Here is a 14,759-nt window from a genome sequence, read left to right on the forward strand (position 1 = left end):
GTCTTCAGTGAAAAGAGAAACATGAGGACAATGACTCAGGCGGCAGACTTTGTTATTTTCTTGTAAGTTATCACCATCTCACTGTAAAGCTGACATTCAGGCTGGCATATTTATTTAAACAAAATGAAAATCCAATTTAGCTAATTTCCGTTTAATTCTGGAAAACAAGTTGTAGCAATAATTTTTCTGATGGCAGAGACAATACTTTCCCCAACAGTGTTTTGCAATTTTAATAAGGAGAATTATATATTTTATGGTATGCAGATGGACTTTAATCCACACAAGTACCCAGTCTGGTATTAAACCTAGACCTTTTATTTTATCAAGCCATATCGTTGCTTTGTCATTTACCCAGAATCCTCTGTCAGTGACACGTGTCGATTTTATAATCAGTCGAAAGTTTTCACAGATACCAGAATTAGTATTTGAACTGTATCTCTAGGGGCACAAGACTCAAGCATATACTGTCAACTATATTAAGAGTACTCAAATGACATCTACAATATTCACTGCCTGTGCACCATCTATTTATTATATTCTGTTATTCCCTTGTGCCACTATACTATTTGAAATCAATGTCACAGTTTCGAGGGTTAAACATATACTAGGGATCTAATTCTTCTTCTTCAAAAGTGCTATATGTACAGTAATACTGTGTAAAGCTTGGGTTGGTACCTCTCGGTTTCTTTTTGTAAACCCCCTGTAGATGATTTATCCTGGATACACTGTCAGACTTGACAGTTCCCATTATCTCTTGTACAGGGCTGAATGACATTTTCTTATCTGGTGTGAAGACAATTTTCTGATTCAACTCCTCATAATCTTACCTTGGATGAGTTCTCCAGGCCAACATGTATTGATTTCCAAACAGTTTCCATTAGCGAAGTGGCAAAAGAGTCAAAGTTTGCGTTGCCATGGTGACTTTGCCATCCCATTGATCCAATTCATCATGGCTTGTGTGATAGTTTGTGAAATACTGTTAACGATTCACTTACTGTAAAACAGACAAACCTTATAAACTGAAAGCGTATCATGAAACAAGTGAAATGTTACAATATTATGTTACATAATAATAATATATCTAGAAAAACAAAGTTATGTCGGTGTAACATAATTTGTTGCCAGTATCCACAGCTTTCTGCTATGATTTTCAGATGCAACATTTTCCAAAACATGTCCATTTGATCAAAAAAAGGCAGTCTGGATTTCCAGATGAAGAATACAATTGGAGAGTGACCAATATTGGTGTAGGTTCACTGACGTCAATGCTACAGTAATTGCACAATGGAAATCTATCAGGACCTGATGAGGCTCCATTTTCCTTTGACAGGGGAACTATGGATATTATTTCTGACCCAGCAAGTGGACGGTATAACTGCCTCATCAGTCTTTCAAAGTCAATGACAAGTGAAAGAAAAAAGGGACACTATGGTGCATAACACTGACATTTTTTAATAGAATTCATTTATAACAAATGGAACTTGTGTCAGCAAAGAACTGATTTTCATACAGACTTCTTTCGCCACCAATGTAACCTAAGTAAGAAAATAAAAAGCACCCCTTTCATTCAGAAAAAAACAGTTTACGCTTACAACTAATCAGAGGTAATTGTATGATTTCTTTTAACAAGCCTTTTTTTTTTTTTACAATTTCATTAATTAATTTCAGTCTATGCATCCAGACGAGAGATAGATAGAGAGCAGAGAACACGTTTATTTCTGTAATGACACTCCAAGCTTGAATGGCGAAGCCACGATAACAGATGGTTGGGACAGATTTCAGAACTCGTCTGTTTGAGTAACCATGGCACCAGAATGGATGCTCTTTTTCGCACAAACTTTTTTTTGTCTTTGTCTTTACCTTTTTGTGTTATTTACATACACACAAAGTGAACGATTAAGGAAATTCTTACAGATGGGTTCAAGTAATATATTATTGGGTTTAGAATCAATAGGGCAGTGCATAGTACAAAGATATAGAAAGTGCAAATCTTCCTACTAGGCCGACTGTGGCCACTCTGCAATGTTTCTCCATGCATGTGAAAAAAAGAGATTAAAATGGGAAAACACATATTGTGAAGTCAGTTAATGAACACAGACTGCTGAACTAAATACAAAAGTGGCATTTACCACAATGAGATTAAATAATAGCACTTTATACCTTAATGTTATGAAAAAGGAGTACAAAAAATGGTTAATAAGCAATGAACAAAAAAAAAAGACGAAACAAAGATTTAGCTGCTTGAAATAACAAGGGAAAGAAAGCTCCTGGAATGCACATCCACAAAGCTGAAAGAGTCAGGGTAAATAGGTGTCCGAAATATAGACTCTGGGTTGTTAGATCCTACACTGAAAACTGCTCTCAACTGTTAGGGTTTCTATATCAATAGAGGCCGCACCAATTACTTTGGAGTGGCCAGGAGAGTATCGCAGATCTCAAAGTGTGTTGGTCACTAATTGTGTGTCTAATGCACTATGCTGCATCTTTGTAGTTGTGAGTTTAGACATCATGTACTCATTTAGTGTTGGGATTTAAAAGAATTGTTGATAGCAGTTTTTTTTATATCTCTACATGTCTGTGTCTTTGACATGTATACACAGGAAAAGAGTCCAATGGAAGGGATGGTCATTAATCTCTAACATAGAAATTGTTTCATGCTATGCTATTGAATTTGTGTGAAGGTCGTGAATTACATGGACGTTTTTTTGTTATTTTTACCTCAGCCACAATAAGGCCACATAAAATGAAAAGAGGAGCATTGCAATGTAAGGATTTGCATATATAATCTCATAATGTAACAAATGAATACTTCTGAAGAAAATTAAATACAGTAATACTATATTCATGGCCTACTCAAAATAATACATTATGTTAAATGAATATTACAAAAACAGGCATAAATATAAGGCACTCTAAATGCAAAATGATAACATGTGAAGTGTTTCAAAACCTCAAAAAAGTGATGTCTTTGTACCTTGCCCTATTGTATGGAACGATGCTTAAGCGACCTGCTGTATGAAACTATAGGCTGTATGAGTGTATCTATATGCACTGTTGATGTTTTGAGTGACACTTGACATTCCCACTTCAACAACTCACTCAGAGAACAACATTGTCATGACTTAACAAGGTATCCACATGAACCCTATGTATAATACACCTATTTATTGCACAAGAAAAGATGCACCGAATCAGAATACGATTTTGTTCTACTGATGTGCATTCCAGTGAAAAATCTCTTCATTTCCCCCATAGCACAGAAATCTCAACGTGGAAGCTTTCATGTACCATCAATTCATATATAATCATTAATTATGTACTTTATACCAATACATTTATAATATATTTTATATTAGCACTTTCATTTATATATACTTTATATGTTAATCTTCTATTGTATCAAACATAATCATGTATAGCTAATTCATCAGGGTCTCATCTCATTATCATCATTCTAACATGGAAGAACTAAGATAATCGGTAGCAGCAACTTCATACTTTGCGCATCCCTGTTGATTCCACAAAGCCCCAGTTTTTTCCATGGTTGAACTTAAGTTGTGTATGTGATCATGGACAAAATGAAAAATAATCGAAAAGAACATAAACCCTGTAACAAAGTCCAAAAGGTTTGCAGTTTGAATACAGGACTGCCGAGTGTGAAAGAAACAAACCAAAAAGAGCAAGAATCATTGGGAGCAAAATGTCTCTGCATGATAACAGTTCTAAGCTTAAAACAAAACAAAAAAACAGTACCCAATTACTTTGTATCATTTCATCAAGTGATCCATTTGTAAAAAAAAAAAAAAAAGAAATAAAAAGAAAAAAAAAAGAAAGAAAAAAAAGAATACATTCACACGTTTCAAAAAGAAGCACATATTAGGCGTATAATAAAGTACTAAAAAACTAAATCAATAAGCTTAATCTGTTTCATATATCTTTTAACAATACCCTCCCCCATTATTGTTAAATGATGGACATTGTGACAGGAAACGGGGTTTTTAATCGTTATTACTTTAGTTTTGTCCTGTTTTCATAGTGGACCAAGCACTGGTGTCTTCTTTTTGATGGGGTGTCTGTGTGTAGTTGATTGTGGAACAGAAATATCTCTTTACAATGTGCATCAAGTTTATAGCCATTCTGTGTGCCTCCAATGCCTCTCGTAAGGGTTCGTAATCATTGATGCATTACTTGTCAATTCTCTTATTGTTTGTCATCTTTTCAGTTGTTTCTTTGTGTCTTGTAGTTTTTGTGAACCATGGTGAATCCTTGAAGCAACAGAAAAAAAATAATTCCATTGGATGCTTCAACAGTCTGGATCCCCTTGTCACCCTCTGTCCCAGGGTGAGGTCTATGGGTTTGGGAAATAATTGGTCCTCCTGGAATCATCGTAAATATTTTTTTTTGACATTTCGCGTCTCACATCCAACACTTAAATGAGTCGTTAGCTAGGAGTTTAGAAGTACTTTCTCAAGCAGGAAATTATGGCTCAGTAGAGAGGCTCGCTGGGGTTCATACTGCCAAAGGGCTCTCTGCTTTTCCTTCTGTCAAGGGACTTCTACGTTGCATAGTGATCAAAGCTTCCCAGATATTCCAAACCAGCTCTGTAACAGAACTGGTATTGATCCTGTGGAGAAAGAAATGTGGGTCACATTGCCTCCTCATCAGTATATCACTGTAGTCTTTTCACTCTGTCTTACTATCTATATGCATTAATACTGGCTGTCTTCCACTGGTCTCTGTTCTATTGTTTTTCAAATTTCATTATGATTTTTTTTGTATTCGCCTCGGTTCTGAAATTAGATAAAGGGATTTCAAAACCCAACAGGGCAGAAGACTGCTGTTCTAATCAATTTCAGCAAGTTAGTTGAAAGCTTTTGTTTGCCTCTCCTATTGATCTAGGTGTAGTTTCTCAACTTTTTAGATGACGGTGGCAAGTGGGATATTTTAATGAATGACAACAGAAAGACGCAATGTTTTGATTTGACAACATGGAGGTCAGACGGCAGGTATGAATGATAGGCCCGCTCACAAACTAGAGATGTTTTTTAATTATATTTTGTATGTATATCTCAGGCATTTCTGCTTTATTTGAACAGATGCAATGAAGAGAGACAAGAAATGTAAGGGAGGGAGGGAGGGAGGGAGGGAGGGAGAGAGAGAGAGAGAGAGAGAGAGAGAGAGAGAGAGAGAGAGAGAGAGAGAGAGAGAGAGAGAGAGAGAGAGAGAGAGAGAGAGAGAGAGAGAGAGAGAGAGAGAGAGAGAGAAAGAGAGAAAGAGAGAAAGAGAAAAAGAGAAAAAGAGAGAAAGAGGGAGAGAGAGAGGACATGCAGGAAAAAAGCTTCCCTCCAGGAGCATTTTTGAAAGCCTGGACTCATCATGGAGTGAGGAGCCTCAGTAAGTCAGGACGTAAACAATCTATGAGTTAATGTAAATCTCACCTCTGTCTGCACCATGGCTGGTCTCTGCGTCCGGAGCATTTTCACCGTCTGGAAGATGTCCACCACACCCTCGTACCTCATCCTTTCCAAGACAATGCTGAGGGTGATGAAAACTCCGGTTCTACCCACACCCGCACTGGGAGAAAAAAAAAGTCATCAAAGTGCTGTTAGTTAGTGGACAAACACATGACAACCCAGTCTAGACTTATTTACAGTTGTTCTTCCTTGTTCATCTTCACTGCCCCCCCCCCCCCCACACACACACACACACATGCTAATTTCCATTCACTGACGATTTACACCAGATAAGCACTAGGCAACGTTCATTTAAAGTCTGGATATATCTCTCATCTCTGAAGGATCAAAGCAAAGCTTGTAGTATTGTTTCCACTACAAAGAAAGCTTAATGCTTTAAGCGTCCTTGGGGGCTCAAAAGGAAAGTGTGCTCTGACATCTCATGCATTGCTCCTAAGCTGTTGAACTCACTACCATCAGAAATGCTCCTTTGCCCGGCCATTTTAAGAATTAGCTTAAAACGTACCTTTTAAATTAGGTTTTTAATTGTATCTGTTCTTATTGTTATTGTATATTATGTTTAATTATTGTATTGTTTACTTTACTGTAGCAGCTTGAGTTCAAGAAAGGCGCATTTCAATTCAAATGTATTCTTATTCTAATCATTATTGTGATTATTATATCTTAATACTATTACATTTGAGTTATTTCGCAGAACCTTCTATCCCAAACTACGTAATAGCTTACCATGTTATTTCTTTACTTACGATCACATTGAAAACAGGCTATCGTCTTAGCGTTCAGCTCCTTACCTACAATGGACTGAAATAGGCCCATCTTGGCCAAACTGCTCTTTCGTTTTATGCACTTGGCCGATGAAATCAATGAAGCCCTCTCCCGATTTTGGAACTCCTTGCTCAGGCCAGTCTGTAAACTGAAACTGCCTCACCGTCCTTGACTGTCCGTCCTGGGAAATGGAAAGAAGCACCCAGAAAGAGAAACTGTGATGAGGACTTAAACACGACGTCAGAAGGCAAAGTACGAGCTAGGATGTCAAGGCAGCCCAACAGCAGGACCACGACAGCTCTTTCCGGAACGATCGTCAAACTCTCACATAACAACTCTGGTGTTTCTCAGTCAAATGTATCAGCGTCTCAGGAGAACGGGGGGAGCAAAAGGCACACAGTTTAAAGCGCCAGAGAAAGCGGGTTTGTTACTAAAGATATCCGTCGTTTGCACCTGAATGTATTAATACATGAATACTAACGACGTGAATTCCTTTGATGTGTTGCGTGTGCCAGGCTGTTGAAGAGCTGGTCTTTGAGGGTGTGCATTACTTAAGTGATATTGTATCCCCTTGATAAGGGAAGCCATCCTACTGAGGAACACGGTTAACACGCACTACAAAGGAGAAGCCTGCGCCATTTATCGGCGTAAGCCTTTGATGGAATTAAGACTCTCGGTTAGCCCAGCGCCGCTGGCGTCAATTTTGTTTTTACACATTGACATGTGTCATGATTCTCTCCAATATATGCAAATGAATATGTTTATCTGTGGAATCCCAGTTCGCCATGCACAATTATTGGATTTTTGGCCTAGATGTTGGTTCAGGAGCTACCGCGGGGTCAAAAGATTTGCCAACTATTGCTGTCGACGCCGTCAATCATCACTTAAACTATCAACTGGATTTTAAACTATGGACTCAATGCACGGCCTGCACAGGGGCTCCAAAAAATTGAGTTATGATTTCCGAGATTTCCAAGATTCATAATGTAAACAGATGGGGGAATTTGGAACCACCATCGGCGGCGTCAAATCTAGACGTGCTCTTCATTCAGGGATCCGGCGTTCCGTACTTACTCTGGCATCAGTCACTTTGAACTCCCTCAGGATGTACTGGGGCATGTTGTACTCAGCCATGGGGTCCACCACAAAGTACTGGTATCTGGCCGACCTCTCTGCTGGCCAGTACTGGTGGCACTTTTCCTGCAGTGGAAAAAAAGGAGGCAAAAGTCAGCCCAACGTTTCATCCACGGGCGCAGCTACGTCCACAGAGGGACCACGACTGGCGGCTGCTCGGCGTACCCTGCCCATCTCTCGGAGCTTGGTCAGCATGACCACGATGGTGGAGTTGTGTTCCCAGAGCATCCTCCAGAAGTCCTCTGTGGTCTCGGCCAGGGGCCCTTGTGTGGCGATGTAGGCTTTCTGTTGCCTGTGGGAATGAGAGCCAAACGGATGAAAATGAGCTTCCCGATTGCGTATCTCACTTTTACATTTACATGTAGTCATTTAGCAGACGCTATTATCCAGAGCAGTAAGTACAGACACATTCCCCCCAAGGCAAGTAGGGTGAAGTGCCTTGCCCAAGGACACAACGTCATTGCACGTCCGGGAAACAAACCGGCAACCTTCTGATTAATAGCCCAATTCCCTAACCGCTCAGCCCCCTTTTACTCTTCCCTTTGAAAACGACTAAATGTTTTGTCATCAAACGATAGGCTATGGTATGTGTGAGATGCCCCAGTGATGGAATTCTCCAGAATACAGTATGTACAGTCAAATTTGATTTCTGGTCATTCGGGAGACAGAATCAAGGGTTACCTGTATCCATCGATGAAGCTGGCGTTGATGTAGTCTGAGCCTTCCACACCTCGGATGGGCTGGAGACACACCCGCGTCGACTCGTATGGCATAATGTTGACAAGGCGGTTCTTGAACTTGTTGCAGGGGAGATTGGCACTGATGAATCGCGACGTGTGGGCTTTAGTGTTGGCTAGGCGCTGTTGAGCGAGAGATAAGAGAGTTAGCTCATTATCTATGGAGTGAATGCCGCTAGCCCTTTCTTTCCCCCCTCTGCCACCCAGCGCTTGATATTAAAAGAGAAGGCTTGTGTAAAATAAAGATGTAAAAGCTATTAATAATATCATGGTAGTACCGCGGTGGGGGAAGCCTGCGCGGGATTATGGTGCTGAGCTGCCAAATATTCTGAGTAAAAAATATATAAATTCCATCCTGTTTACTACTTCTGTGGTTACATATTTCATATTAGCGTTAAGTACGCTGAGGGGAACCAAGGGGATTATTGTCTATGCTCAGCCCTTGCAGAAAGAAAAAAAAAAAAAAAAAAGCCATGCGTTGTGATGAAAAGGGAAAATGGATGCTGGATGGAGCCTGGAGTAGACAGGAGAGCAGGTAATCTAACCTGGTTATCATCTCTTAGTGGTATCAGCATCCATCACTGAACAGGGGAGGAGGCGCGTGACGAGCAAGGCGAAGCCGTGCATGCAGCCCTTCGCTCAGTGAACATGCAAGCTGGGTTTCAAAGCCCCCTTTGGCAAGAGTCCTAGTCTTGAGGTGGTGGTGGTGGGTGGAGTGTGGGGCTGTGTTTAGCATTTGCTGTAAAACTAGCTCGCTTTTTGTTTTGTTTTTATGGAAGGGAAGGAAGGAGTTGGGAAAGGGGAGAGCCCAGGGAAGGGGGCATTTAACCCATGTCGGGTTACAACAGAAGGCTGCTAACTGGAATGGTAGGGCGACCACAGGCCCCAGGCTGTCTCGCTAGGCTGATGGGAACTGGAAACGACATCTGGAGGGGGGGTACTGAGATTGGCCAATCAATGACGCCAGGGCCTTTATGTGACTCGGGTTGGGGGGCGACCTACGTTATGAAGAAGTGGTCGACTGACTTGACTTGAAACCACGTCTAACCACAAATCTAACTTTGAGTAAAAAGCCAAAAAGAAAAGATAGTTGCTGCAGGCCTTCCCAGGCCAACTTGGAGGCATAAAGATACTGACTCACAATGCTGTTCCTCGTTATTTATTTTAACGGGGCAATTTCCTCCTCATTCCCCATGCTCCCTCCTGCCCCCAAGCAGACACAGCAGCACATGCAGCTCCACAGGCTGAGCAGTCGAGCTCGGCAGCACGAGCCCTGGGCTTCCACCAAGAGACCCCATGAACTGGAGATCACGTCGATATCCACCCCCTTCGATCCGCAGAGGAGTCTCCGATGGCGTGACCCCACCAGACGGGGCTGGAGACCAATCGCCTGACCCCCGACCCCCCTTTCTCACCTTGAACTCCAGCTCCATGCCCGTGACGTTCTCCCCGCCCTCGACCTGCGTCAGCTTCTGGATGTAGGCGAAGAGGTTACGGGCGGGCACCTCGGTGGTGCCGCAGGTCACCGCCTCCTGGAGGGCGTCGTGGATGAAGACGTACTGGTCCTCCGTCTGCACCATGTAGTTGCGCTGCGAGCGCATCAGCGTCACGTGGCCGTAGATGTCGGCCGTCTTCTCGTGCTTGATGCGCTCCAGCATGGCGTCGATCACGATGAAGCAGCCCGTGCGGCCCACGCCGGCGCTGCGGAGGGACACGGGGGGAGAGAGGGGAGGAGGAAGGGTCTGTCAGAGGTGCGGATCCTGAGCGGCTGGCTCGTCTCGTTTTCAAGTCATGCTCTCGAGCGGGCTTTCGCGTTCGTGGTTGAGGAGCAACGTAAGACGTCGTGGTTGGATTCAAACCTGACAATTGAGTGTCATAAAAAAAAAAAAATGTATTTATTTTATACTGCCACACCTGACCCATCACCACCATCCATATTCCACCATGTACAGTGTAAGCTCTTTACGTGTCACACTGTTTGCTGTTAAGTGATGGAGGTGAAAGGCAGGTTACAGGCACCCCGGCTAGCCCCCCACCACTGCCCAGGAAGAGGTGAGAGTGAGCTGGGGGGGTGTCCCCGTCCAAAGGTTGACGCTGCGGGGATGACCGTTTGGCTTTGAGCTTAATCAAATCTGAAGAGCTGCAGTGAAGGCGAGGTTCTGGCCATGGTGGGCTCTCTGCTGGCACTGCACTCCCTCCCTCTGCCCCCCGTCTGTCCCCTTCAGTCCATCTGAGCTAATCACTCGCTCAGCCAGGCCATTTAACCTCTATCTGGAACCCTCAAAAGCCCCTCACCACAACAGGGCGCACACACATTTTGCGCGTGCGAGTGTGTGACTTTGAGAGCTCTGCAAATTTGTTGGACAACTTCTGAGAAGTGCAGCTGACTTCAATTACTACCATTAGATTAGCGCTCTCCGCTAAAATGGCATAATGGCTTTTGAGGAGGCGCTGAAAGGCCGGTCTCTTCATTAAGACTCCCGTTGGAGAATTTTTACATTAGCGCCGATGAATAAAGAGTGCTTCGAAAGGCCAGAGACGTAACAAAATCATTCTCTTTAAACTCTGTTTGGAGGTCTGACAGGAACACATGCAGCATAAACATACACATAGCATACCACAGTGAAAGATTGCACAGAAGCAGCTTTCACAACCAATACACCCCCCCCCCCCTGCAGTAGGAGTTATGACAGCAACACGCTTCAACACATCAATTCACCGCCATCCAAACTTTCATTGTGAAGTTCTGTTTTTCACTCTGTTTCACTCAGCTGCATTAGTGAGGTTCAAACTCCTTGTCTGCCTGACAGTTTGTCTTCCGGAGTCGAGCATCGACAAGACAGTCCTTGCGCTGCGCGCTCTAAAGTAAATAGGTTATTCAATCCATTAAGCTGACGTGCCTACGAGGTGTGTGCCTCGCTCCCCTGCATTCTTCTCCTGAAAGAGCATTTGTTTTTCAATTTATACCTCAGTAAAAATTTACAAAAAGAATAGGGAGGGCAAGAAACAACTCAAGAGGGAGGAGAGTTGGTCCCCGGAGGCCTCTGTCTGGTTAATGTACCATGCTGCTTTGGAACTGTGTGAGGAGGGGAAATTAAGACACATGGCTGTTCGCTAAAAACAAATCATTATATCGTTTGCATTTAAAATGTTTGGTGGGAGCTGATTGATTTTGTGATTTACTCTTATACTGGCTTTTGGCTCGAGGTTAAGGAAATTACCATATTCACGTACATTTCTGGATCACTTACGGGGCATAGTGTATTTGTGTGTGTGTGTGTGTGTGTTTAAGTTGGTGTGTGTTTAAGTTGGTGTGTGTGTGTATAGGAATGAGGACTGTGAGAAAGCATCTCAGGCATATTTGGAGAGTGAATCACTTCCAAGTCTGGGAGCGCCTCTGAGCGCAGGGGAAAACCGAGAGGTGGAAAGACGGTTCTCCCCCGTGCGCCAGCTGTTTCCAATCCGTAACCGATTTTACAGTCCGAGTCCCAGGCGCAGGAGAGTGATGACCTGCGAGAGAACAAGTGACAGAGTGACAGCGCTGAGCTGGAGGGATGGCGGGGTGGACGGAAAAGATAGAGGAGAGGCAGGCTTTGTTGGCGTGGGGTGGGTGACATCGCAAGTTGGCTTGCTTCCCCCCCCCCCGTTATCTGTGAGAATGTGGGGGAGGGGGGTGTCTGGGAGTTTGGCAGTCGAGGGGCTGGTGGACTTAGCCTGCTAACGACCTGACACTGGCTGCTCTGACAGCCACGGCCAGCTGCTTGGGACGTCGGTGGACATTAGCATCAGGCTAACGTGTATGCCGGAGTTTGGGGAATAGACGGGGGAGAATTACACGGTAAAATACAGCTGCAACCCGCCTAAAGTAGATAAAACCTGGACAGCGGTAAAAGCAATTACAAGTGTATTGTTACCAAATCTATTTCTGTCAGACAACCTCTCAAGCCACCCTCTCACCCATTAAACACACACACACAATCCCCCAAAGTACAGTACCAACTTGCACACCTGCCCGGCTCATTGAATCCCTGATAATGATGACATTTAGACATATAATTATTTTCATAGCGAGTTTTACAATTGTGTCTTTTTATTCAACTGTATTTTTGCTTGTCTATCGGGCACAATAGCAATGATTGGGCTGCATCGCTGAAACCCGTCTATACACTCATACAACTGCTTGGGTGGGGGCGGGGGGAGGGGCTTCCTTGGATGTTTCCTGTAACACTCGTGTGTTTGCCTGTCAGACACTGTCTAACCCTCGTCCTGTGTTGTGGGAGCGGAGACAGGAAATCCTTGCCAGGTGACCGGGGCGTGGGACGTGGGTTAATGTAGACAGGGCCTCCTCACTGTGCAGCGAGCCGGGGGGGGGGGCGATTCAAAACGGGACCTCTGACATCCCGCGGATAGCAAGGTTTGCGTAGGATGATGGCTGGTTGTCTCTCTTTTCTTCAAAAGCTCCTCCCTCCTCGTGCCCACATCTACAGCTGCACTGCTCAGACAGGCAGCGTCTTGATCGGTCGACCACAGGCCTTGACGATGAGGGAAACATCCATGTTGTCCATCCAAACAAGGGACAAGGGGATGCGGCAACAATTGCGGAAATGGCGTTTTTCTCAACATCAAAGCTCGCCAGGGTTGAAGCGCCGACGTAATGTAGCGAGGGGCCATCCAAGCCCAGCAAACTCATCGATCTCTGTGCGAGTGAACGGAGCCACTTAAATTCTTCCACAGTCCATTGGAACAACCTGTGTGACACAGGGCCAAGAGTTTCACCTGTTTCCATTTGAGCGGAGGAGAAGGCCCGCGATCCCAGTGACATTCAATCATGTCAGAGGGACTTCCGCTGAGCGCTCATAACGCCTGGGTAGACCTGTCCCCAATAGAATCCCTGCAGCATGTGACCCAGGGTTAGAAACCGCTTGAAACTGGGAGGCCCAGAACTCAGTTTACTGCTCCGCGGTGCTGGTAGAGTTGGGGTGATGGCGATGGGGAGGGAGGAAGGGTGGCTTTCACAATATACTGCCTCCCCCGTTTGAGAAAAGATGACCTCACCTTGCAAAAAGTTCTACGAGTGGGAACACATGAATGTATTTTTAATAACATCCGTCTTCACTGCTCCTGAGGGGAAAACTTGGCAGACCTCCACCTTGACCGGGCTTGGGAGAGTCTGCACGTGCAACATAAATGACTCTGTTGAAACATGGCAATAGTTTTTTTTTACATGCTTTGTTGAGAGTTAGGAGAGCTATTATTTGGGCAACAAGATTTAGGTGTTTCAGCAAATACTCGGAAATTCACTCCTGATCAACTTAAGTCTACAGTTTTTGGGGAGAAATCCTTGACCCAGTACTGACCCACGTAGGCAATGGTTTGGTTATGGTTTTGATCATGGTTCCTCGATTTTGGCGACTCTCACAGGGGGGTGGAGGACAGGGAAATGTAACAGTGACCATGGGTTTTTGTGGGACAGAAATGTGTGACGACCCCCTACTGTCAAATTCCTAATGTCCACTCTATCTACAGAGTGACAACAAAGCAGTTGAATCAATATCTCTTGAAGCCCAGTCCATTTTTGGTCTGACCATGCCAAATTAATTCCGCTCCCTGAACTCCAGGGGCCATTACAAATGACAGGATTTTTGAGTGTGTACGTGTGTGTGGGAGTGTAGCAGAATGTGAGTGTCTCAATTCAAAATCTAAGTGTCTGCTACTGTGTGTAGCTACATTACATTCTAATAGATGGACTGAGTCTTCCCTCTCTCTGTTAAAAATAACAGGTAACCCTCAAACCCACAATTTGGTTTTAGGTTTATTTAAGTAATTTGTGACTTGTTTTGCATAGTTACCAAAGAAAACTGCCTCGTTTAAGTGTCCATGCCACACTTTTCAACTAGTTAGTGAAATGCTCTGGAGACTGCAGTCAACATTGCAGTTAATGAAGAAGGACAAATGTATTTGATCTTTTTAAACAGACAACTTGACTTCATCAAAACACGTTGGCAGATTTTTCACCAACTTTGAAGTTAACTTTCCAATGTTGTGAAGGAAACTGCAGTAAAAAAAATAAAAACAAAATGGCGGCCTGTCAAGCCTGTGGGAGTGTTTGGGATTTGAAGCGCAGCCCTTTATCTGATGCAGGGCAAGGAATTAAAACTCCCATCTGCAGAGTGACATTAATTCTCACATTCTGCTTCTCTGTAAAAAGTTGGGATTTTTCAATTTAAACTGATTCTCCAAGTGGCTCTAATTAACTCTGGCATGCGGTAATTTTAATTCTTCGGTAATCCCTTCTTTTTTTTTGTCAGTTTCCGACACAAGTTTGTATCTTCTTGTCCACTCGCTATCTCTGCTCCTTCATATTTCCTCTCTTTCTCTCTCCCTCTTCCCCCCTCTGTTGCTCTAAAGCCTCTGATGACTTGCCGGGTTGAGAGGACCCAGACAGCTGTGTTCTTCCACTCTTTGTGCCCCTCTGTCGGGAGTCTGGCCCGCTGGAGTCGAAAAAGAAGTGTGAAGCTAGCGCTTTTCTTTTTTTGCCGGATGCACCAACCTCAGGGATAAGCCGGGGCTCTTGTGCGCTGCTGATGTGCGACATGTTACAGAGGGGAGGAGAACATGTCTGTGTGTGATTGTGTGGGAAGGATGCTCA

General features: G+C 43.8%; 1 protein-coding gene across 1 annotated transcript in view; it reads right to left on the minus strand.

Moving 5' to 3' along the window:
• Positions 1 to 1,431: 1,431 nt before the first annotated feature.
• The window catches only part of ptprda (protein tyrosine phosphatase receptor type Da), a 132,576-nt gene continuing 119,248 nt past the window's right edge, over positions 1,432 to 14,759 (minus strand). The window contains exons 28-34 of the mRNA XM_084690958.1: positions 9,526 to 9,811; positions 8,055 to 8,233; positions 7,539 to 7,665; positions 7,314 to 7,439; positions 6,266 to 6,420; positions 5,439 to 5,574; positions 1,432 to 4,624 (exon numbers count right to left, since the gene is read on the minus strand). Of these exons, the coding sequence (XP_084547084.1) occupies positions 4,556 to 4,624; positions 5,439 to 5,574; positions 6,266 to 6,420; positions 7,314 to 7,439; positions 7,539 to 7,665; positions 8,055 to 8,233; positions 9,526 to 9,811 (1,078 nt within the window). The 3' untranslated portion in view covers positions 1,432 to 4,555. The remainder of the gene's footprint in view (positions 4,625 to 5,438; positions 5,575 to 6,265; positions 6,421 to 7,313; positions 7,440 to 7,538; positions 7,666 to 8,054; positions 8,234 to 9,525; positions 9,812 to 14,759) is intronic.

Source organism: Hypomesus nipponensis, chromosome 25 (assembly GCF_054491055.1).
Source record: "Hypomesus nipponensis isolate SF chromosome 25, ASM5449105v1, whole genome shotgun sequence".
Lineage (NCBI taxonomy): Eukaryota > Metazoa > Chordata > Actinopteri > Osmeriformes > Osmeridae > Hypomesus > Hypomesus nipponensis.